General features: G+C 42.0%; 1 protein-coding gene across 1 annotated transcript; it reads right to left on the bottom strand.

Moving 5' to 3' along the window:
• Nucleotides 1-1,548: 1,548 nt before the first annotated feature.
• LOC110194561 (protein SPATA31F1-like) lies at nt 1,549-10,297 on the bottom strand. The gene is given in 8 exon segments (XM_020966958.2): nt 1,549-3,661; nt 3,663-4,127; nt 4,129-4,362; nt 4,364-5,323; nt 5,325-5,451; nt 7,080-7,140; nt 9,731-9,776; nt 10,166-10,297. Coding segments are annotated over 8 exon segments (4,077 nt in total). The 3' UTR covers nt 1,549-1,609.
• Between the last annotated feature and the right edge of the window lie 7,471 nt (nt 10,298-17,768).

A 17,768-nucleotide genomic window follows, 5' to 3' on the forward strand; every position in this document is an offset into this window, starting at 1 on the left:
TAAGTGTCCCAAATAGGAATTATAACTGCATTCTCATAGAAACATGGTTACACATGGTGACTAGGTACTGAATTACTGAATTTGTATAGTACTGCATTTCAGGTATGTTATGAATTAAATAGGGATTTATGTGCTGGCCTTTAGCCACCATTCATGACATTTTTATCTGAAAATACTTCACAATTAGAATAAGCTTACAATGGGATGGGTCTGTATTTCTGGGTTTTTTGTTTTGTTTTGTTTTGTTTTGCTTTGTTTTGTTTTGTTTTCCAGTTTGAACATTCCCAAACAGTTCCTTCAACCTGATTCTCTTTGTGCTGTGATGTCTGATCTCTCAACATTTTGGCTGTCCTCCTCTGCATGCCGTCTAGATTTTCAATGTTGCTTTTAAAAATGTGTCACCTAGAAACATTCACAGCACTCCAGGCATGGTCAGACTGTGGTGGGATGTAATGGAACAGTGATTTCCCATGATTGGAACATTACACTTCTAAATATAGCCTGAGACTCTGCTAATTTTTTTTTTAGCAGCCACATGATATTAAGATTATGGTTAATAGTAATGGTAGTAGCAATAATACTAATAAAAATAATGATGACATTAGCAAGCATTTATATAGAACTTATGTGCAGGGCACTTTACAAATATTATCTCATTTAATCCCCACAACAACCCTGGGAGGTAGACACTACATTATCCCATGTTACAGTTGAGAAAACTGAGGCAAGCAAAGGTCAAGGAACTTAGCCAGGGTCACACAGCAAGGTAGTGTCCAAGGCTGGATTTGAATTCAGGTCTTCCTGATTCCAAGCCCAGTACTCTGTGCACTATGGCGCCATCTAGCTGCTTTGAGGTCTGCTTTTTCACTGGAATTCCTGCCACCAAGGGGTTCTTTGTCCTGTCCTACAGTTGTTATAATTGACTGAGGATGAATAAATGACTCCTATATTTGTCCCTGTTAAAACTGAATCTTTCTGATTTTAGCCCAGAATTCTGATCTGTTGAAATCATATAAAATTTTGATTTTGTCCTATTATTCCTCCTAGCTTTATGTCATCAGTAACCTAAAGCATTATCTTCTTTGTTTTTTATTCAGGTCATCGAAAGAGATGTTTAAACTGGCCAAGGTCAAAGCCCTGTGGCACCACATTAGACCTGCCATGTTGACAGAGAGAGCCACTAACACTCCGTGGGAGGGAGGGGAGGGTTAGCCAGCTGCAAATCCACCAAAATGCATTCTTATCTAACCCACATTTCTTTACTCCCCATTTGCTGGGATATCATCAAAGGAGGCTGGTTCAGTCCCCAGTCCTCTCCCTTCTTTGTACCTTAATTTCTCCACCCATAGCTGTAATAGACCGGCACCACTGCTCTCTGGAATGCCGGTCTGAGATTACAGGAAATCCTAATGAGAAAGATCTTGGGGCACATTAGAATGCTAGGTGGTTCTCCCTCCCCTCATCCCCCCCAAGCCCCAAACAACAGAGTAGGGGGTGGGTGAAGGGACAGAAGACTCTGCTCTCCCATTAGAGGAATAGAATGTATTTGGGAAGGACGGTGGCCCCACATTAATGGAAAAGAATACTGTCCTGATCAGAGGGCATGCATTCATGAGAATGAAGTCACTCTCTCTGTTGGGACTGAGCTTTTTTTTCTGAGGGAGCAAAAGTTGTCCTCAGAAGGCATGAGGGAGGAAGGATCATTTTCCTGCTGAACGGACATATCTGAACAGTGATTGAAGCGCTGGCACTGTTCTGGGTTCCAGAAGTGTGGATGGCCCTTGTGGCAATTGAGATGGTGGATCTGACTCGTTGGGGGGGCCTTGGTACTGACCAGAAGGTTCTTACTTGGGAATGGGTAGGAGTGCTCCTTGAATTCCACGTTCTTCTTGGCTTTCTGTCCCTTACTTGTGGAGCCGCTGGCTGAGATCGGGACCTTCTTAGGAATACCCTTCTTGGATGGTGACACCTCAGCCCTGGGGAAGGTGTGGACTAAGTTCTGACTCCCAAGTTTTTTCCTGAGGCTGAGCCAGTGAAGGAAGTGTTTTGTCTTTTCCATAAAGCTGTTTTTTGAAGGGGTTTGACCCTGGGGAGTATAAACTATTCCCTCTGGGACCTGCATACTTTTTGCTCTCTGGGCCACTTTGATGGGATTTTTAGGGCCACTGGATTGGGAGTTCTCAGGGTTCCTTGTCAGAGAAGAAGTGCCCTTCAACTTTCTTTGGCTGCCTTTATGGTCATCCCTCTCAGCCTCTTTCCTCTCTGGCACTCCAAAAAGTGCCCCTGAATTCTCAGCTTTGGAAAAAGATTGAGGAAACTTCTGGAGGAGGGTGGTGTGATAAGGGTCCTTGTCCCCTGGATGTGGGGATCTCTGGGCTCTGCTCATAGGAGGCTTGGTTGGCCTTATGGCCTTAATGGCATGGCTCCTTTTCTGAGAAGAGGTCCCGCACCCTGCATCCCCTCCACCCTGATCTTCTCCTTTGGAGCCTTCTATCTTGTTTGGGCTTGAGCCGATGCCCTTGGCCCAGCAATCCCAGGGACTCTGTGGCTCCACTTTCCAGTACTTCCCTTGGCTTGGGCTTCTCTGTTCTACTTCCATATGTACATGGAGCACTTGAGCATCAGCCATGCCCCTACTGGACTTTTTCTGGGAGTGTGGCTGGGTAACCTTGCAAACCTGGAAGCCTGGGATCTGGGGGGATGTCAGGGAAAGAGCTGTGGGGGAGCTTTGAGTTTGGTACTCTGATGTTCTCATCAAACTGAGCTCCAGCTTATTGGAGAGCTGCTCCTTAAAATACGTCCAGCTTGGAACCTCAACATCTATTGCCGCTGGTAATGAGCACATTTCTGGGAACTCTTGGCTCCGTGGTCTGCCGAGAATCCTTTGTAGTTCTTTGGGGCTTTCTGGACTCACAGCTGTGGGAACATGTCCTAAGCCAGGCTCAGGTAAAGAAAATTGCAGAGCTTCAGAGAGTTCCCTAGAATCTATAGCTTTCTGGGGAATCCCCATACTTACTTCTAACACCTTCTTCCTTAGGTGGGAATCCATCTTGGCCAAGATGACAGACTTACTTGGCGAATAGGGACACTGTGGGCAGTCAAACCCTCTTTGTTCACCTATTCCCTGTGGACTCTTCTCATCACCTCCTCTTTCTGGTACTGCCTCTGAGACGTTTATCTGTTGTGAAACCACTAATTCATTTCCAGTGTCCCTAGAGTTCATGGTGGAGTCATTAATCTCTGCTTTGGGGAGAACTGATTGTTCTTCAGCCCATATCCTGTAGCTTATGGGGTCAATTTGTTCCTTTACTACCCCTTGCCCCATGCCAGGCACATCCGTTTGGGAAATAGCTAAAGGGAACATTGCCCTATAGAGAGCCACATAATAAAGAGCTGGTAATCCTGATAAGAAAGTCAGGTATTTGTGTCTCAAAATCATTTGCAGTTTCTCCATTACGCTCTCTGGGAGGGTCACAGCCTGGTCTGGCTGCCTCATGGTTTCATGCAGCGGTGTTAGTTTCTGTTGGTGCACACTCAGCTCCATCCATGCTGTTGTATTTGGCTCTTGGAAAGCCAAGACTTCTGACTCCATATTGGAGTGGGCAGCTTCCAAAGTTCTCTGGGTAGCAGGGTCTCCCGCTGACAATTGGTTCCCAATGTCCCATGACCCAGGGTATGATGTCTGGAAAGCTCCCTTGTTTGATCTGCAGACATTTTTTCTCTATGTGCATTTGCACGGTCACCCTAGCTTTGGCATAGGTTTCAGGCTTGATGAAATGGGCAGGAGTCCTAATGGGAGCAGGTGCTTGAGCCATCTTGAGTTGGGGATTTTCATTCTGGGGAAGTGTCACTTCGATCGAGGTGCTCTCAGGGACTTGTGGCTGGTTAATTGGGGACAGAAGCAAGGGAACAGACTTCTGTCTTGACTGAGGTGGCCTTAGCTGATGCTGAAGGATCCGCTTCTGAAAATGTAGCTCAAGGAGCCTCCTGGCATGGTCCGGGAAGAAAAAAAGCTCCCGGACAGAGACATTCATTTGGGGACAGGGAGGCATAAGGACCTGGTCTGCCTCACAGAGTTCATGATCGAGGGGTCTCTGGGACTGTTGACTCATCTGGATTAAGGGGGGGTACACCCCATAGCATTTGGAGCTGTCTCTGTAGTAGATGCCACTCCAAGGTTTCACATTCAGCTACCGTGAGAAATGGGACATTGATTTGGGTCTTTTCAGGGGCTTTGGTGCTGTTGCCAATCAGAATAGGTGGAGAAGGAGGAGGGGTAGAATGCGGCAGCAAGGGGAGGAAGGACAATTCATTGAAGAGGAAAGTACTGTCCAAAGAGGAGACGCTACTGGGTGGGGAGAGGGGAGTCGTGCCTCAGAAACGTGGCTACCAGGGATTCACTGTGCAGAGAGGGGAGACCGCAGAACAGTTGACTGTACTTCTGTTGCAGACAGTTCTTCTTGACGTCAGTAGTCCCCCCATTCAGGGGACAGGAGTTGGTCAGGACTGGGATGGAAGGAGGAGGCAGAGCCATGCTAACGCAGTTTGGGGACTCTCCAGAAGTTCTCCTCAGCTCTGCTTTTCCTAAAACGGGAGGGATCATCTGAGAGCCCAGGAAGGGCTGAGCAGGCTGATCTGTCCCCTGCAGTGCCAAGGGATGGGTGGCTGCAATCTTCACCTCTGCTATAGATACGTTGGAGACTTCCTTTGGGAAGAAAGGGACTATTTGATTCCCAGGGCAAGAATGTTGACAAGCTTCTGGCATGAGTTGTTTGATTGATTGCTCTACTCTCTTGGGGAGACCCCATCTCTGGAAATGCACTCTCTTTTGAATGTGCACCTCTAGAAGCTTCTGGACTTCAGGGCTAAAAAATGAACGGCTGTTAGGCAAAATTGTGAGCTGCTGTACGGTTGACGAGTGTCTGGTCAACTGAAGGAACTCAGTATTCAGCACGACGACTTTCCATTTAAAATCCTCAATCTTGTTACCCCATGTGACAGACTGGTCCCCGTGGTCACTGGCATCTTGCTTTGTTTGGGGGTCCTTGGGTTTCTCTGGACTGGAAAACGAGGTCTCCTCCAAAGGGTTTCTTGACATTTTGGTTACAAAGCCCTTCTTCTCCAGCTGGAGCTGTTCAGTCCAGGAGTTTGGGACCCTGGGGGAAGACAGGGAGGCTGTCTGAGTTGAAGGAGTTTGGCCTGGGAGTGGGGATGGCAGGGATTCTGTAGATGAGCTTCGGTCCAAACTTTGGTCAAGAGAAAGAGTAGACGTGCTCATAGCCTCTAAGTAAGAAGACCCAAGTGATGTGTTCTGCAGTGGGGGGGGAGTGTAAGTCTTTCTCACCAGAGAGCAGCAACTTTGTTTCCAAGGCCGCAGTATTACAGATGGAACAGGTAGGGTCCTCGCACAGCAGCTTCTGAATGCTACTTTCTTTGGGAACCCAGGTTTGGCTATTGGGGAAAGACAGGATACTAGTTATTTCTAGACAAACTCCCTTTTCCATAGAAGCCTGTTTTCTACTCTTTTTCTCCCTCTGTAGTAGATTTCTTAACCTGGGGTTCATGGACATCACTCCCCCTCCCCACCACCACCACCAAAGGAGTATGTGTGGATAGGCTTCAGGAGATTTGTGACATTTATTTTTTGGAGGGTTTTTTTGTTTTGTTTTTGATTTTTGGTGAAGAAATCGGGATTAAGTGACTTGTCCAAGGTCACACAGCCAGTAAGTGTCAAGTTTCTGAGGCTGGATTTGAACTCAGGTCCTCCTGACTCCAAGGCCAGAGCTCTGTCCACTGCACCACCTAGCTGCCCTTGTGACATTCATTTTTAATATATTTTGATAACTATATTTGAATATAATTGGTTTCCTTTTAAATTCAATGTATTTGATTATATGCTTTTATGTGTTATTCTGAAAAGCAGTTCATAGCTGCTCAAGGGGCCCATGACTCCAAAAGGTTAAGAATCCCTTTAATTCCCTCAGCAATGGCAGATGGCCTGAGGCTTGGAGGACCTGGCCCAGAGAGTCACTCAGGCCTTCAGAGAAGCCTGGGAACTGTATTTAGCGCTAGGAAGCTCTGCTTCACCTTTCTACCGCACGCCAGAGAAGGGAACAGAGGACCCAGTTGGTAGGTTAAGCTAATGACTCATCAAGTCTAAACTACACTAAAATTAAGTGAGGCCGAGTATCTAAACCTGATTCTGTAACTCCTCAATGGGGCTAGGTCTTCTGGAGGTTCTGAAATGCGTGCCACATTCTATGCCCTTCTACAGGGATCTTTAAGAAGCATGTGGCCCTGGAGTTCTTAGCTTGGGGGTCCATGAACTTAAACAATATATATTTTTGGCAACTGTATATAATAGGTTTCTTTGTAATTCTCCATATTTTATTTTATGCATTTAAAAACATGATTCGGTGAAGCGATCCATAGGCTTCACCAGTCTGCCAGAGGAGTATGTGACACACAGGAAAAAAAAGAAAAAGAACAACCCCTGGTATAGACTGAGTTGTGAGCTGTGAATCTATGGGCTCCCTGAAAACAGTAAAAGAGAACATGGTCTCTGGAAAGCATGGATAGTCTGAAAGAGTTAAGAACCTATGATTAAGATTCATAGCATGACAGTTGGAAAAAGAATAGCTGTGATGATGTCTCAATTATGGAGAAGCCATTTTTCTAGTTGGACAGCTCCAAAATCTGAGTTGTTCTGTTTTGTCTTATGTAGCCTTTTTTGATTGAGATCAATCAATAACCCAACTTCTGAATCCCAGGACCAATATCACTGTAGTTACTAGCACTGAGTTCTGAATAGGTGTCTCATACCCCCTTCCCATTTTCTATTTATGGGCATCTTTCTGTTACAATAAAGGAAGCCCTATAAAGAATTCAACAATTTTTTTTCTGTTGAGCACTGTCACAGTGATGGGCCCCCCATCTTTCAATCATAAAGTGTCCAACATGATCATTTCAAGTTCTTTTGTTCAGGTTCACTAGTCCTCCTCCCCACATGCTAGATTGGGAATTTGGGATTAGTTCAGATGATACCGGAAATGGGGATATGAGAAGAAGGGGTAGATCACCTTTTCAGGATGGACAACACTTCCAAGGGGGTCTTGGTGTCTTCCTGGGAAGATCTCCAAACTAGGAAGCCAGCAGAATCAATCAATCAGTCAATAAGCATTTATTTAGCACTTGATATGTGTCAGGCACTGTGCTAAGTGCTGGGGATACAAAGAAAAACAAAAACAGGTCCTGCCTTCAAAGAACTCACAACCTAATAGGGGAGACAGCATGCAAATCACTGTAAATACAAGATATAGAATCCAGAGGGAAGGCACTAGCACTGGGGTGGAGGGGAAGGAATAGGAAAGACCTCTTTGAGAAAATGGGATTTGAGCTGAGTGTTGAAGGAAGCCAGGAAGCAAAGGTAAGGGAGAAGACCATTCCAGGAATAAAGGGTGGTCAGTGAGATTGTCATATACAGCCAGATTATTACTAGTGTTACAGGATTGTAGAATATGTGGGGAGAGAAGCGAAATGTAAAAAGACTGGAAACGTAGGAAGGGGCCAGTTTGTGAAGGATTTTAAAAGCCAAACTGAAGGTTTTATATTTGATACTAGAGGTAATAAAGAGCCACTGTACTTTATTGAGAGTGGGAGTGATATGATCAGAGCTTTAAGATCACTTTGGCTACTGAGGGGATGATGGACTGGAAGGAGCAGGCAGGCAAACTGGAAGGCTGTTACAATGAGGTGATAAGAGCCAGTACCAAGGTGGTAGCTATGTGCATAGAAAGAAGGGGACATACATGAGAGATGTGAAGGGGTAGATGACAAGACTTGGCAATAAATTGGGTAGATGGAAAGAGGAATCGAGGATGACACTATGGTTGTGAGCCTAGGTGACTAGGTGCTGCCTTAGACAATAATAGGGAGATGGGAAGAGGGGAAGATTTTGGGGAAAGATAATGAGTTCTGCTTTGCTCATGTTGAGTTTGTGATGTCTTTAGGACATCCAGTCTGAAATATCCAAGATGTAGAGAAGTTAGGGCTGTGTATATATATATGATTTTTTTTTTTTGGTGAGGCAACTGGGGTCAAGTGACTTGCCCAGAGTCACACAGCTAGGAAGTATTATGTGTCTGAGGCCAGATTTGAACTCAGGTCCTCCTGATTCCAGCACCAATGCTCTAACCACTGTACCACCTAGCTGCCCCAGGACTGTGTATATAGCCTGGCAAACATCTGCATAGAGATGATTTAATTCAACCCATGGGAGCTGATAAGATCACCAATGGGGAGATAGTATAGAAGAAGAAGAAAACAAGACTCAGGACAAAATCTTGGGGATTGCACACTGTTAGTGGATATGACCTAGATAAAGAAGCAGCAAAGGAGACTGAGGGGTGGTCACACAGGTAGGAGGAGAACCAGAAGAGGATAGTGTTACAAAAACCTTAGAGAGGAGAGAGTATCCAGAAGAAGCTGATCAGTAACGTCAAAGGCTACAGAGAGGTCAAGAAGGATGAGGATTGAGAAAAAACCATCAGATTTGACAATTAAGAGATCATTAGTGATGCAGCAATCAGTTTTTTTTTTATTATTTTTTCCTTTCCCAACCCTTCCTCCTGCCCCCCCCCCACAATTTGTCATATGGATTGGCCCTTGGGGAGAGGGAGGAGGAGGGATACATGGGATACTTTGATGATATAAGAAACAGAAAACACCAACAAAATATTTTTTTTTAAAGAGATCATTGGTGACTTTGAGGAGAGCAGTTTCAGTTGAATGATGATTTTTTTTCAGCGAAGTATGAGGTAAGGCCCGCAACTGAGAGAGTAGAGGCAGGGAGTGCTGTGAGAGGCTTGAGGAGAGATGAAAAGGTTTGGAACAGCCATTCTCAAGAGAGAGAGCATGAATGGTTTTTTGTTGTTGCTGTTGGCTAGGCAATGGGGTTAAATCATTTGCCCAGGGTCACACAGCTAGTAAGTGTTATGTGTCTGAGGCTGGATTTGAACTCAGGTCCCTCTGACTCCAGCACCAATGCTCTATCCACTGTGCCACCACGCTGCCCAGAGCATGAATGTATTAAGGAGGTATAAAAGAATAGTCTTTCTGCAGGGAGGGCCCAGTTAAGATTATGTAATATAAATTTGTAGTGGACCTAGTGAACACAGTTTCATGACTTTATCCAGTTCTGTTCAGCGGCATGCGAATAGCAGCAAGGGCTGATGGGAGTAGTCCAATGCTGGGGCAAGGCATGATCAGTGATAGGACAGGGAGCAAAGGATTCACATATGGAGGATGGTATTGATTTGGACTGGTTCACTAGGGCCACGAGATAGGGAAGGGAGAAGAGTGTAGCCAGGGCAGGGGTCATAGCTTTGAAAAGAACTGAGGGAGGGAAGGCCTGGAGGTCATGGTGAGAATGAAGAACAAGGTTAGGGGTCATAAGGCACAAGGAAAGGTGGAACGTGTTGAGCAGGTGAATCTGGGCAGAGTTCTGGGAGGGCAGGTTCTTGGACAGCCTCAGGAGTTCTACAAGATCACTTTGGGTGAGGGTGGACCACTGCCCTGCCCCCTCATTCTTTCAATCCTGTAATAGGGACAGAGCAAAGAGTTTAGGAAATTTCCTGGGTTTTGGATGGGACCACAAGGGAGTTGTAAGGAGAAGGTAAGTTTGCTCCTAGGATAGGTTGGACAGGGCTAAAGACTTAATGTAAGATCTCACCTCTTTGTTCTGTGCCTTCCAAACTCCTTTGGACTTTTCTTTGACACTGAAAGGCAGAGGATAAGTGGGAGAATGGAAGTTTATTCTTTTTTTTTTTTTACTATCTCAAAGGAGACGAAGCTCACCAAAGTTCCCCAGTCTTCTCTCTCTAGGCATTCAACCTTGTATATTGTTTTACCAATCCTTACCACTCCCCTCCACTCCACCTCACTCCCTTCCTGGCTTTGTAATGAGGATATCCTACAAACAAGGCTTCCTAAGAAAAGGCTTTTTTTTTGTCTCATGGCTCATTCTGACCCTTAGTCAGAGAAGGAAGAAAAGACTGAGAAAAAAGTAAAGAAGGTAGAAAAGATGAGGAAGATTAGCTCTAAGGCCTTCTCATACCCTTTTGCAGGCCTTGGGAGTGAGGAGAAAGGGACTTGGGTGTTTACCTACCTGGCAGCAGCTCTCATTAGCAAGTTTCCTAAACGCATAACAGAACTGTCGCACAACCATGATAAGGAACAAGGACCCAAAGGCGTAATAAGCATAGTCACTGTTCCAAAGAGCTAAAATATATTTCAGCATGATCCAAATGCCACTAAGGCAAAGAGACTAGCCATCCAAGGATGGAAGCTCAAAGTCCTGGACACTTTATGCCTCCAGAAATACAGAATTCATCATCCCTACATCACAGAGGATATAGAACCTGTGTTACTTGATACATCACAAAGGGGTCCTAATTATGACACAAGAGAGAGTTGCTACAATAGGTTCTGTCCCTGTGGGGAAGCTGAAGCTATATTTAAGATTGTGGCTGTGAGTTTCTAGTTAGCTCTGTCAGATGAGGTGATGCTAATGAGGACAGTATCATGGCACCCGCCTTTATATGGGTCAGCTAACAGTTCTATTCTAGGCCACAGATTGCATCTTTTCCTCCGGCAAATGTCTCACAAATGCATGCCATGACCTTGGTGATACTCAAACAGATCTGTGATCTCACTGACTTGAATCTTCTTTCCAATGATAACAGATCAAAATTCATCCATACCCTCTTGTCCTGTGCAACTCTTTTCCAGAAACCTTCTGAAGTTCACCCAATGGGCTATAGGCCTGCCTCACTTTCTCCTGAAATCACAAGGGCACCAGCAGAGCACTTGAGTTTTCTACCTGTCATCATTCACCCTGATGACATCTTTTATTCTTGTTCATCTTTTGAGCTCCTCATTGGTTATATATTGCAGTGTGCTCACAACCACAATGTGTCTTTCATTTCCCCTTCTGTGAATACAATTTCTTTTCTTTTTTTTTTTTTTTGTCTAGGCAATGGGATTAAGTGACTTGCCCAGAGTCACACAGCCAGTAAGTGTTTTATGTGTCTGAGACTGGATTTGAACTCAGGTCCTCCTGAATCCAGAGCCCGTGCTCCTTCCACTGTGCCACCTAGCTGCCCCTACAATTTATTTTTTAAAAATAGATTTTTATTGATATATTTTGTTTTTGCTTTGCCTAAATTTTTCCACATAACCCTCCTCTTCTTCTCTCTCAGAGAGCCACCTTTTCTCAGGGTTATTGTGAGGTTGACATGAGATAATATTAATGAAGAGCTTTGCAAATTTTAAAGTGCTATAGAAATGCTAGCTATTAGTATTTTTTCTAGTATTTTATTTTCCCCCAATTACATGTAAAAACAATTTTTAACATTAGTTTTCAAAACTTTGAGTTACAAATTCTCTCCTTTCCTCCCTCTTCACTCCCCCCTCATTGAGAACACAAGCAAATCAATATAGGTTATACATGTGTAGTCATGAAAAACATATCCATAATAGTCATGTTGTGAAAGAAAACATGGACAAAAACAAACTCAAGAAAAATAAAGTTAAACAAAAAGTATGCTTCAATTTGTATTCAGACATCATCAGTTCTTTCTCTGCGGATGGATTAGCTATTAGTAGTATTATTATAACAAAGAATTTAAAAAAGAAATGAGGAAGAAGAGGAAGAAATGGTTATAACCTAAAAAATGTGATCCTATTTGCAATGTTCCACCTCTGCAGAACCCCTCCCCCAACAATTCTTCAAAGGAGTAGAAGATGTCTTCTCATAATGCAATATTAATTTTAAATCCTTCAGAGACTGTGCTATTACATGCTTTGTAGCCATGCAACACTACTGGTAGAATATTAGAATTGAAATTTTGGGCCTTTGTTGCAGGAAAAATATGGGATCACTAAAAGAACTTCGCAATTTCCTAAAGGCAATCTAGCCAAGTATACTCTCCCTGTTAATTCTGGCCCCAGCTCATTGTCTATTTGTACGGTTTGTTCCAGGTCTGCATACTAATTGACAACTAAATGTTGTCCATTCAAAGGTGTGCTGTCACCTGGGCAATAAATGTTCTTCGTCCACTTGGTTTTTCTTGTGTAAATAGTCACATCACATTCTTTTGAGTGGATCTGGGTGTCTTCCAGGATGCTCTGTGATGTTCTGGGACTTGATACAACTGGTAAAAAACAGGAACTTCTTGAAGGCTTCGCCAGCCTCAGGAAATTCCTTTTTAACTTGAATCCTTCACTGGATTTCCTATCAATGAACATCTTTGGTGAACATACTTCCCTTACTTTGTGTCTCTCTTGATGTTTGTGATCAGGACAGGGTTATTTCTGTAGTTATAACTTTCAAAGAATCTTGAAGGATTTTTTATGGGAGAGGCAGGGTGAGACAGTGGAAAGAACACTTGATTTGGAGTCAGAGGAACTCAGTTTGAATCTCAGCTTTGCCACTTACTGTGTGATCTTGGGCAGATCACCTACCCTCTCTGGGCTTCTGTAGAATGAAGAATTTGAACTAAATGACCCCTGAGGTTCCTTATAGCTATAAATCTGTGATGTTCTGGAGACACTTTGCTGGAAGAGAGTTTTTTGCTTTATCAAATCAAATGGTTTTTTTAAAAATAGTCAATAAACAAGCATAGTGAGATCTTTTATTCTTTACCTTTTCAGTCAAATGCAAAATAGTGGTGGTATGTTCTGCTATAGAACATCCCTTATGAAAGTCTGTCTGATCCCTACTAATGGCTTCATGGAGGTTATCCTTGATATGTGCTTAGACAAGTTTCATATTTTGCATACATAGAAAAGTAAGCATATGAGTGAGTAGTAGTTGTTGTTTTCTGTCACCTTTCCTTTCCAGTACTAATAAGGTCTAAGTTTTTCCCCCATGCTTTTGATTATCTTCCTTGCTTCAAATTCCAGACTCTTCCACTTTGCCCCCATCCAAGCACCACCACTATTCCCCACCCCCCCATTTTCAGTTTGTTTTTGTGTGTTGTCTTCTCCCACTAGATTATAAGCTCCATGAGGGCAAAGGCCATCTTTTTTTGTATTTGTTTCCCCAGAATTTAGCACAATTCCTGGCATATTTAGGTGATTAATAAATGTTTATTGACTGATTAGCTGACCAAAATTACCTCAGCCAGCAAATATTCAATCGCCTTACCAAATAAAGTAATGTAGACGCAAAGTACAACATGAAATTAGAGTATAACTTCATTTACAGAACCTTATGTAGTGGTTTTGGAGTATACTTCATGGAAAGTGCTGAGCTCCCCCAACAACTTCTGGGGCCAATATGATTTAACATGAGGGGCTTGGCACTTTGGGATGATGTAGCAAACACTGGGTGGTATCTTCATCCTTTCCCCTCCTTGTCTTTTATCAAATGAGATAATATTTGTAAAAGCACTTAGCACCTAGTAGGTGTTATATTAATGCTTATTCCCTTTCCTTTTACTCCTTCATCATAGCTGTAAGGGGTAGGGGAGAAGGAAAGTTGTATCAGAGAGAAATGGACATAAACCAGGAAGAGCAGACCACTCAATAGATTTTTCTTTATGGCAATTGGGGTTAAGTGACTTACCCAGGGTTACACAGCTAGTAAGTGTCAAGTGTTTGGTCTGAGGCCAGATTTGAACTCAGGTCTGGGCCAGTGCTGAATCCACTGTGCCACTTAGCTGCCCCCACTCAATAGATTTTATTTTTTTTATTTTATTAATTTATTTTGATTTATCAACAATCACTTCCATATGCTTTTGGGTTGAAAATTTCTCCCCCTTCTTCCCCCCCACCCTCCCCAAGATGGTACACAATCTGATATTGGCTTTATATTTACATTCTTATTAAACATATTTTCATATTAGTGAAGTTGTAAGTAAAAATTAAAACCAATAGGAGGAACCATCAGAAAGATGAAACAAAACTCAACATAATAATATATAATATAATATAATAAAAATAAGCGCTAGTGATTCAACTTTCATAGTTCTTTCTTTGGATGTGGGTAGCATTTTCCATCCTGAGGCCTCTGGAGATGTCTTAGATCCTTGTAATGCTGAGAAGGGTTCAATTTAACGATATTAGTCATCGTATAATGTGGCTGTTATTGTGTACAAAGTCCTCTTGGTTCTGCTCACTTCACTCAGCATCAAACCATATAAGTCTTTCCAGGTTTTTCTGAAGTCAGCCTGTTCATCATTTCTTATTGCACAATAGTATTCTATTACATTCATATACCACAACTTGCTCAGCCATTCCCCAATTGATGGGCATCCTCTCAATTTCCAATTCTTTGCTACCACAAAAAGAGCTGCTGTGAATATTTTTGTACATGTGGGTCCTTTTCCCATTTGTCTGATCTCTTTAGGATATAGCCCTAGGAGTGCTATTTCTGGATCAAAGGGTGTGCACATTTTTGTAGCCCTTTGGGCATAGTTCCAAATTGTTCTCCAAAATGGTTGGATCATTTCACAACTCCATCAACAATGTATTAGTGTTCCAATTTTCCCACATCTTCTCCAACATTTCTAATTTTCCTGTTTTGTCATGTTGGCCAATCTGATAGGTGTGGTGTGGGCAATAGATTTTAAATGGAGTGACTCTACCCTCTGGATTGCTCCCTTCCTCTTTCTGAGATTTCTTGTGAAAGGTAGGGGAAAAGTGGACCTTCCCTCATGCTGGCAAATATGGTGGACCAGATGTAACAGCAGACCCAGGTGCTTCTGGGCAAGTGTGAATTGGGATCTTTCTACTTTGCATTTCTTTTCCTGAGCATTGGTGACCAAACAACTATTCTGAGATGGGTATTTCAGCCTTGACTGCAATCTTGTGAGTTCTAGAGGTTGGGAGCTTCTGGGTCCCTCAGTTGGTACTGGCTACATTATAGCAGGTGCCACCTACATCTACTACAACACTTCTTAGAAAAAGAAGATAACCGCTAGGAGGAGGAGGAGCCAATCCTTGGACTGGCATTCCAGAGGCAATAGACCTTGAGGAAGACTCTATAGAACTGAATATGAAATACCTATTCAGTAGTCCTGCAAAATGTGATGTTTTAAGTATTAAGGCCCTAGAAGAATACAATAGTACCTAAACATTACTGCTTAAATTTTTGGTTAATGCTTAGTTGTGATTCTGTGTATTTTATAATTTTTTTAATATGAAAGAAATAAATAGCTATCCTCCATTTGATTTACATTGTACACTGAATACCTGCCTACTTCTCTTTGGGGGAAACACAAGACATGAACCAAACCTAAGCTCTAAGGAGTTTTCTTTCTTTTTTTTTAATAATATTTTATTTTTCCCAATTACACATAAAGTCAATTTTCAACACTCAATTTTTTAAAAAATTTGAGTTCCCAATTTTCTTCCTCCCATACTTCCCTTCTCCCTAAGATGGTAAGCAATTTGATGTAGGTTATATATATGCATTCATGTAAAACACATTTGCATATTAGTCATGTTGTGAAAGAAGAAGAAGACCAAAAAAAATAAAGTGAAAAACAGTATGCTTTGATCTGTATTCAGACTCCATCAGTTTTTTCTGTGGATACGGATAGCATTTTTCCTCATGAGTTCTTTAAAATTGTCTTGGATATTGCTAAGGAGAGATAAATCACTCACAGCTGATCAGTAAACAACATTGCTGTTAGAGTGTGTGATGGTCTCCTGGTTCTGCTCACTTCACTTTGCATCAATTCATTTAAGTATTTTCAGATTTTTCTGAAATCATCCTGCTTGTTATTTCTTTAACTATCATATTCTACAACTTGTTTAATCATTCCCTAATTGATAGGTATTCCCTCCATTTCCAATTCTTTGCCACCACAAAAAGAGCTGCTATAAATATTTTTGTACATGTAGGTTCTAAGTGATTTTTCCCTGAGTTCTGAGATAGTTCATAAAAAGCTAGAAATCAAAGGAACAAAGGGACTTTAGAGGCCAAGCTCACCCAGGACAGAACCTGGTTTGCTGTGTATAAACCCAGAATACCTCAGGTCTGCTAGGTTTATCAGTGAGTTCTGTGCTGTTACAATTACAGATGAGGAATGCAGAGATTGTGAATAGCATTGGTTCATAAAACAGTAAAAAACAGAGGAGGGGGAAATGAGCCTATAGAAAGCTTAGCATGAGACCCAATTAAGCTTGATTGCCCCAAAATGAAAATGGAAAAACAAAAAAATGGAGAATGGAACAGATTTACTAGCATTTTAACAATGATTTATTGTTATCAATGATGACAACGAAACCACCACATTTAGATGTCATCTCAGTTTCCGATGTAAAAATGGAAACTTTCCTAGGCTTATCCTGTATATAATGGGGGGTCCTTTTCAATGGGGTTCCAGTCCTCAGAGTCCGTTCAAGGGGTTCTACCTTCTACAAGTTCAGCGCTGAGAAATGGACCCATCAATAGCCTACCTATCTATCTATCTATCTATCTATCTATCTATCTATCTATCTATCTCTCCCTTCATTCACCTTATTGTCTAGCCATATCCTTCTTGTTCCTCATACTCAACATTACATCTCCTATCTCTTTGCGTTTGCACCTAGTTCCCCCAGTGTCTGGAATGCACTCCCTCCTCACCTCTACCTCTTAGAACACTAGAATTTAGAATACTTCGAACTTTCTTCAACTTTCAATTCAAGCACCTTCTATATATGGCCTTTCCTGATCCCCCCAGATGCTAGTAGTACCCACAAAATTGCTTTCCATTTACTTTATTTATATATGTATATATACATAGGCATATAGATACATATACATATATTGTGCATATACATACATATATACATAATTATTTTATACATGTGTATGTGTGCATATATATGTGTGTGTGTGTATATATATATATATATATATATATATATATATATATATATATATATGTATATGTGTATATGTATATTCACAATTTCTTGAGGTCAGAGACTGTTTCCTTTTGTCTCTGTATCCCTAGCAATTTGTATGGTGCCTAAAATGTAGTGGGTGATTAATAAGTGCTTGTCAATTGATTAATTGATTAGGTTTGATAAGCCTTGGGAGATTCTCCATTATGTCCTGGATACATGCACTGGCAAGATAGCAGTTCTCTGCCGGCTTTTTAAAAAAAAACTGGGACCTGTGATTTTAAATAGTGTAGAGAGCTCCCAGTGAGGCAACTCTGCCAAAATAGATCAACACCTGCTCTGCAATTTATAGTATTATTGATGTTGCTGGGCAGATGAATATTTTCCTCAATACTGAGGTCTCAGACTGTAGTTACCAACCACCAAGTCTTTTACTTCTTTGACCCTCATTGGCTGATCTCTCATCTCACAGCACCTATTGGCACACATTATCATTCTTGGAGTCAACAAGCATTTTGCTGACTTCTTAGAATATGAGAAATCTTTCTTCCTTTACAGGATCCAACTCTGTCAACTTTGGAAAGAGCTTCATATCTATAATGCAGCTTCAGTATTCAATAGTCCTTCTCTTATTTCCTCTGTGCCACATTCTTCCATCTTACCAACTTCATGACACAGATTCTGTTATACCTCTTCAAGTGTTTTTTTCTACTTTGTCTTCACATGCAAATCCTTTTCAAATTTTTTTAAAAGAATAATACTTTATTTTCCCTGATGACCTGGAGAGTGGAGAGGTACTCTTCAACCTCACTTAAATTCTCTTATATCATCTTCTTTTTAAGAATAGACTATAATTATTTGGCCATGGC

The sequence above is a fragment of the Phascolarctos cinereus genome, unplaced genomic scaffold (genome assembly GCF_003287225.1).
Source record: "Phascolarctos cinereus isolate Bilbo 61053 unplaced genomic scaffold, phaCin_HiC Scaffold_4;HRSCAF=312, whole genome shotgun sequence".
Classification (NCBI taxonomy): domain Eukaryota; kingdom Metazoa; phylum Chordata; class Mammalia; order Diprotodontia; family Phascolarctidae; genus Phascolarctos; species Phascolarctos cinereus.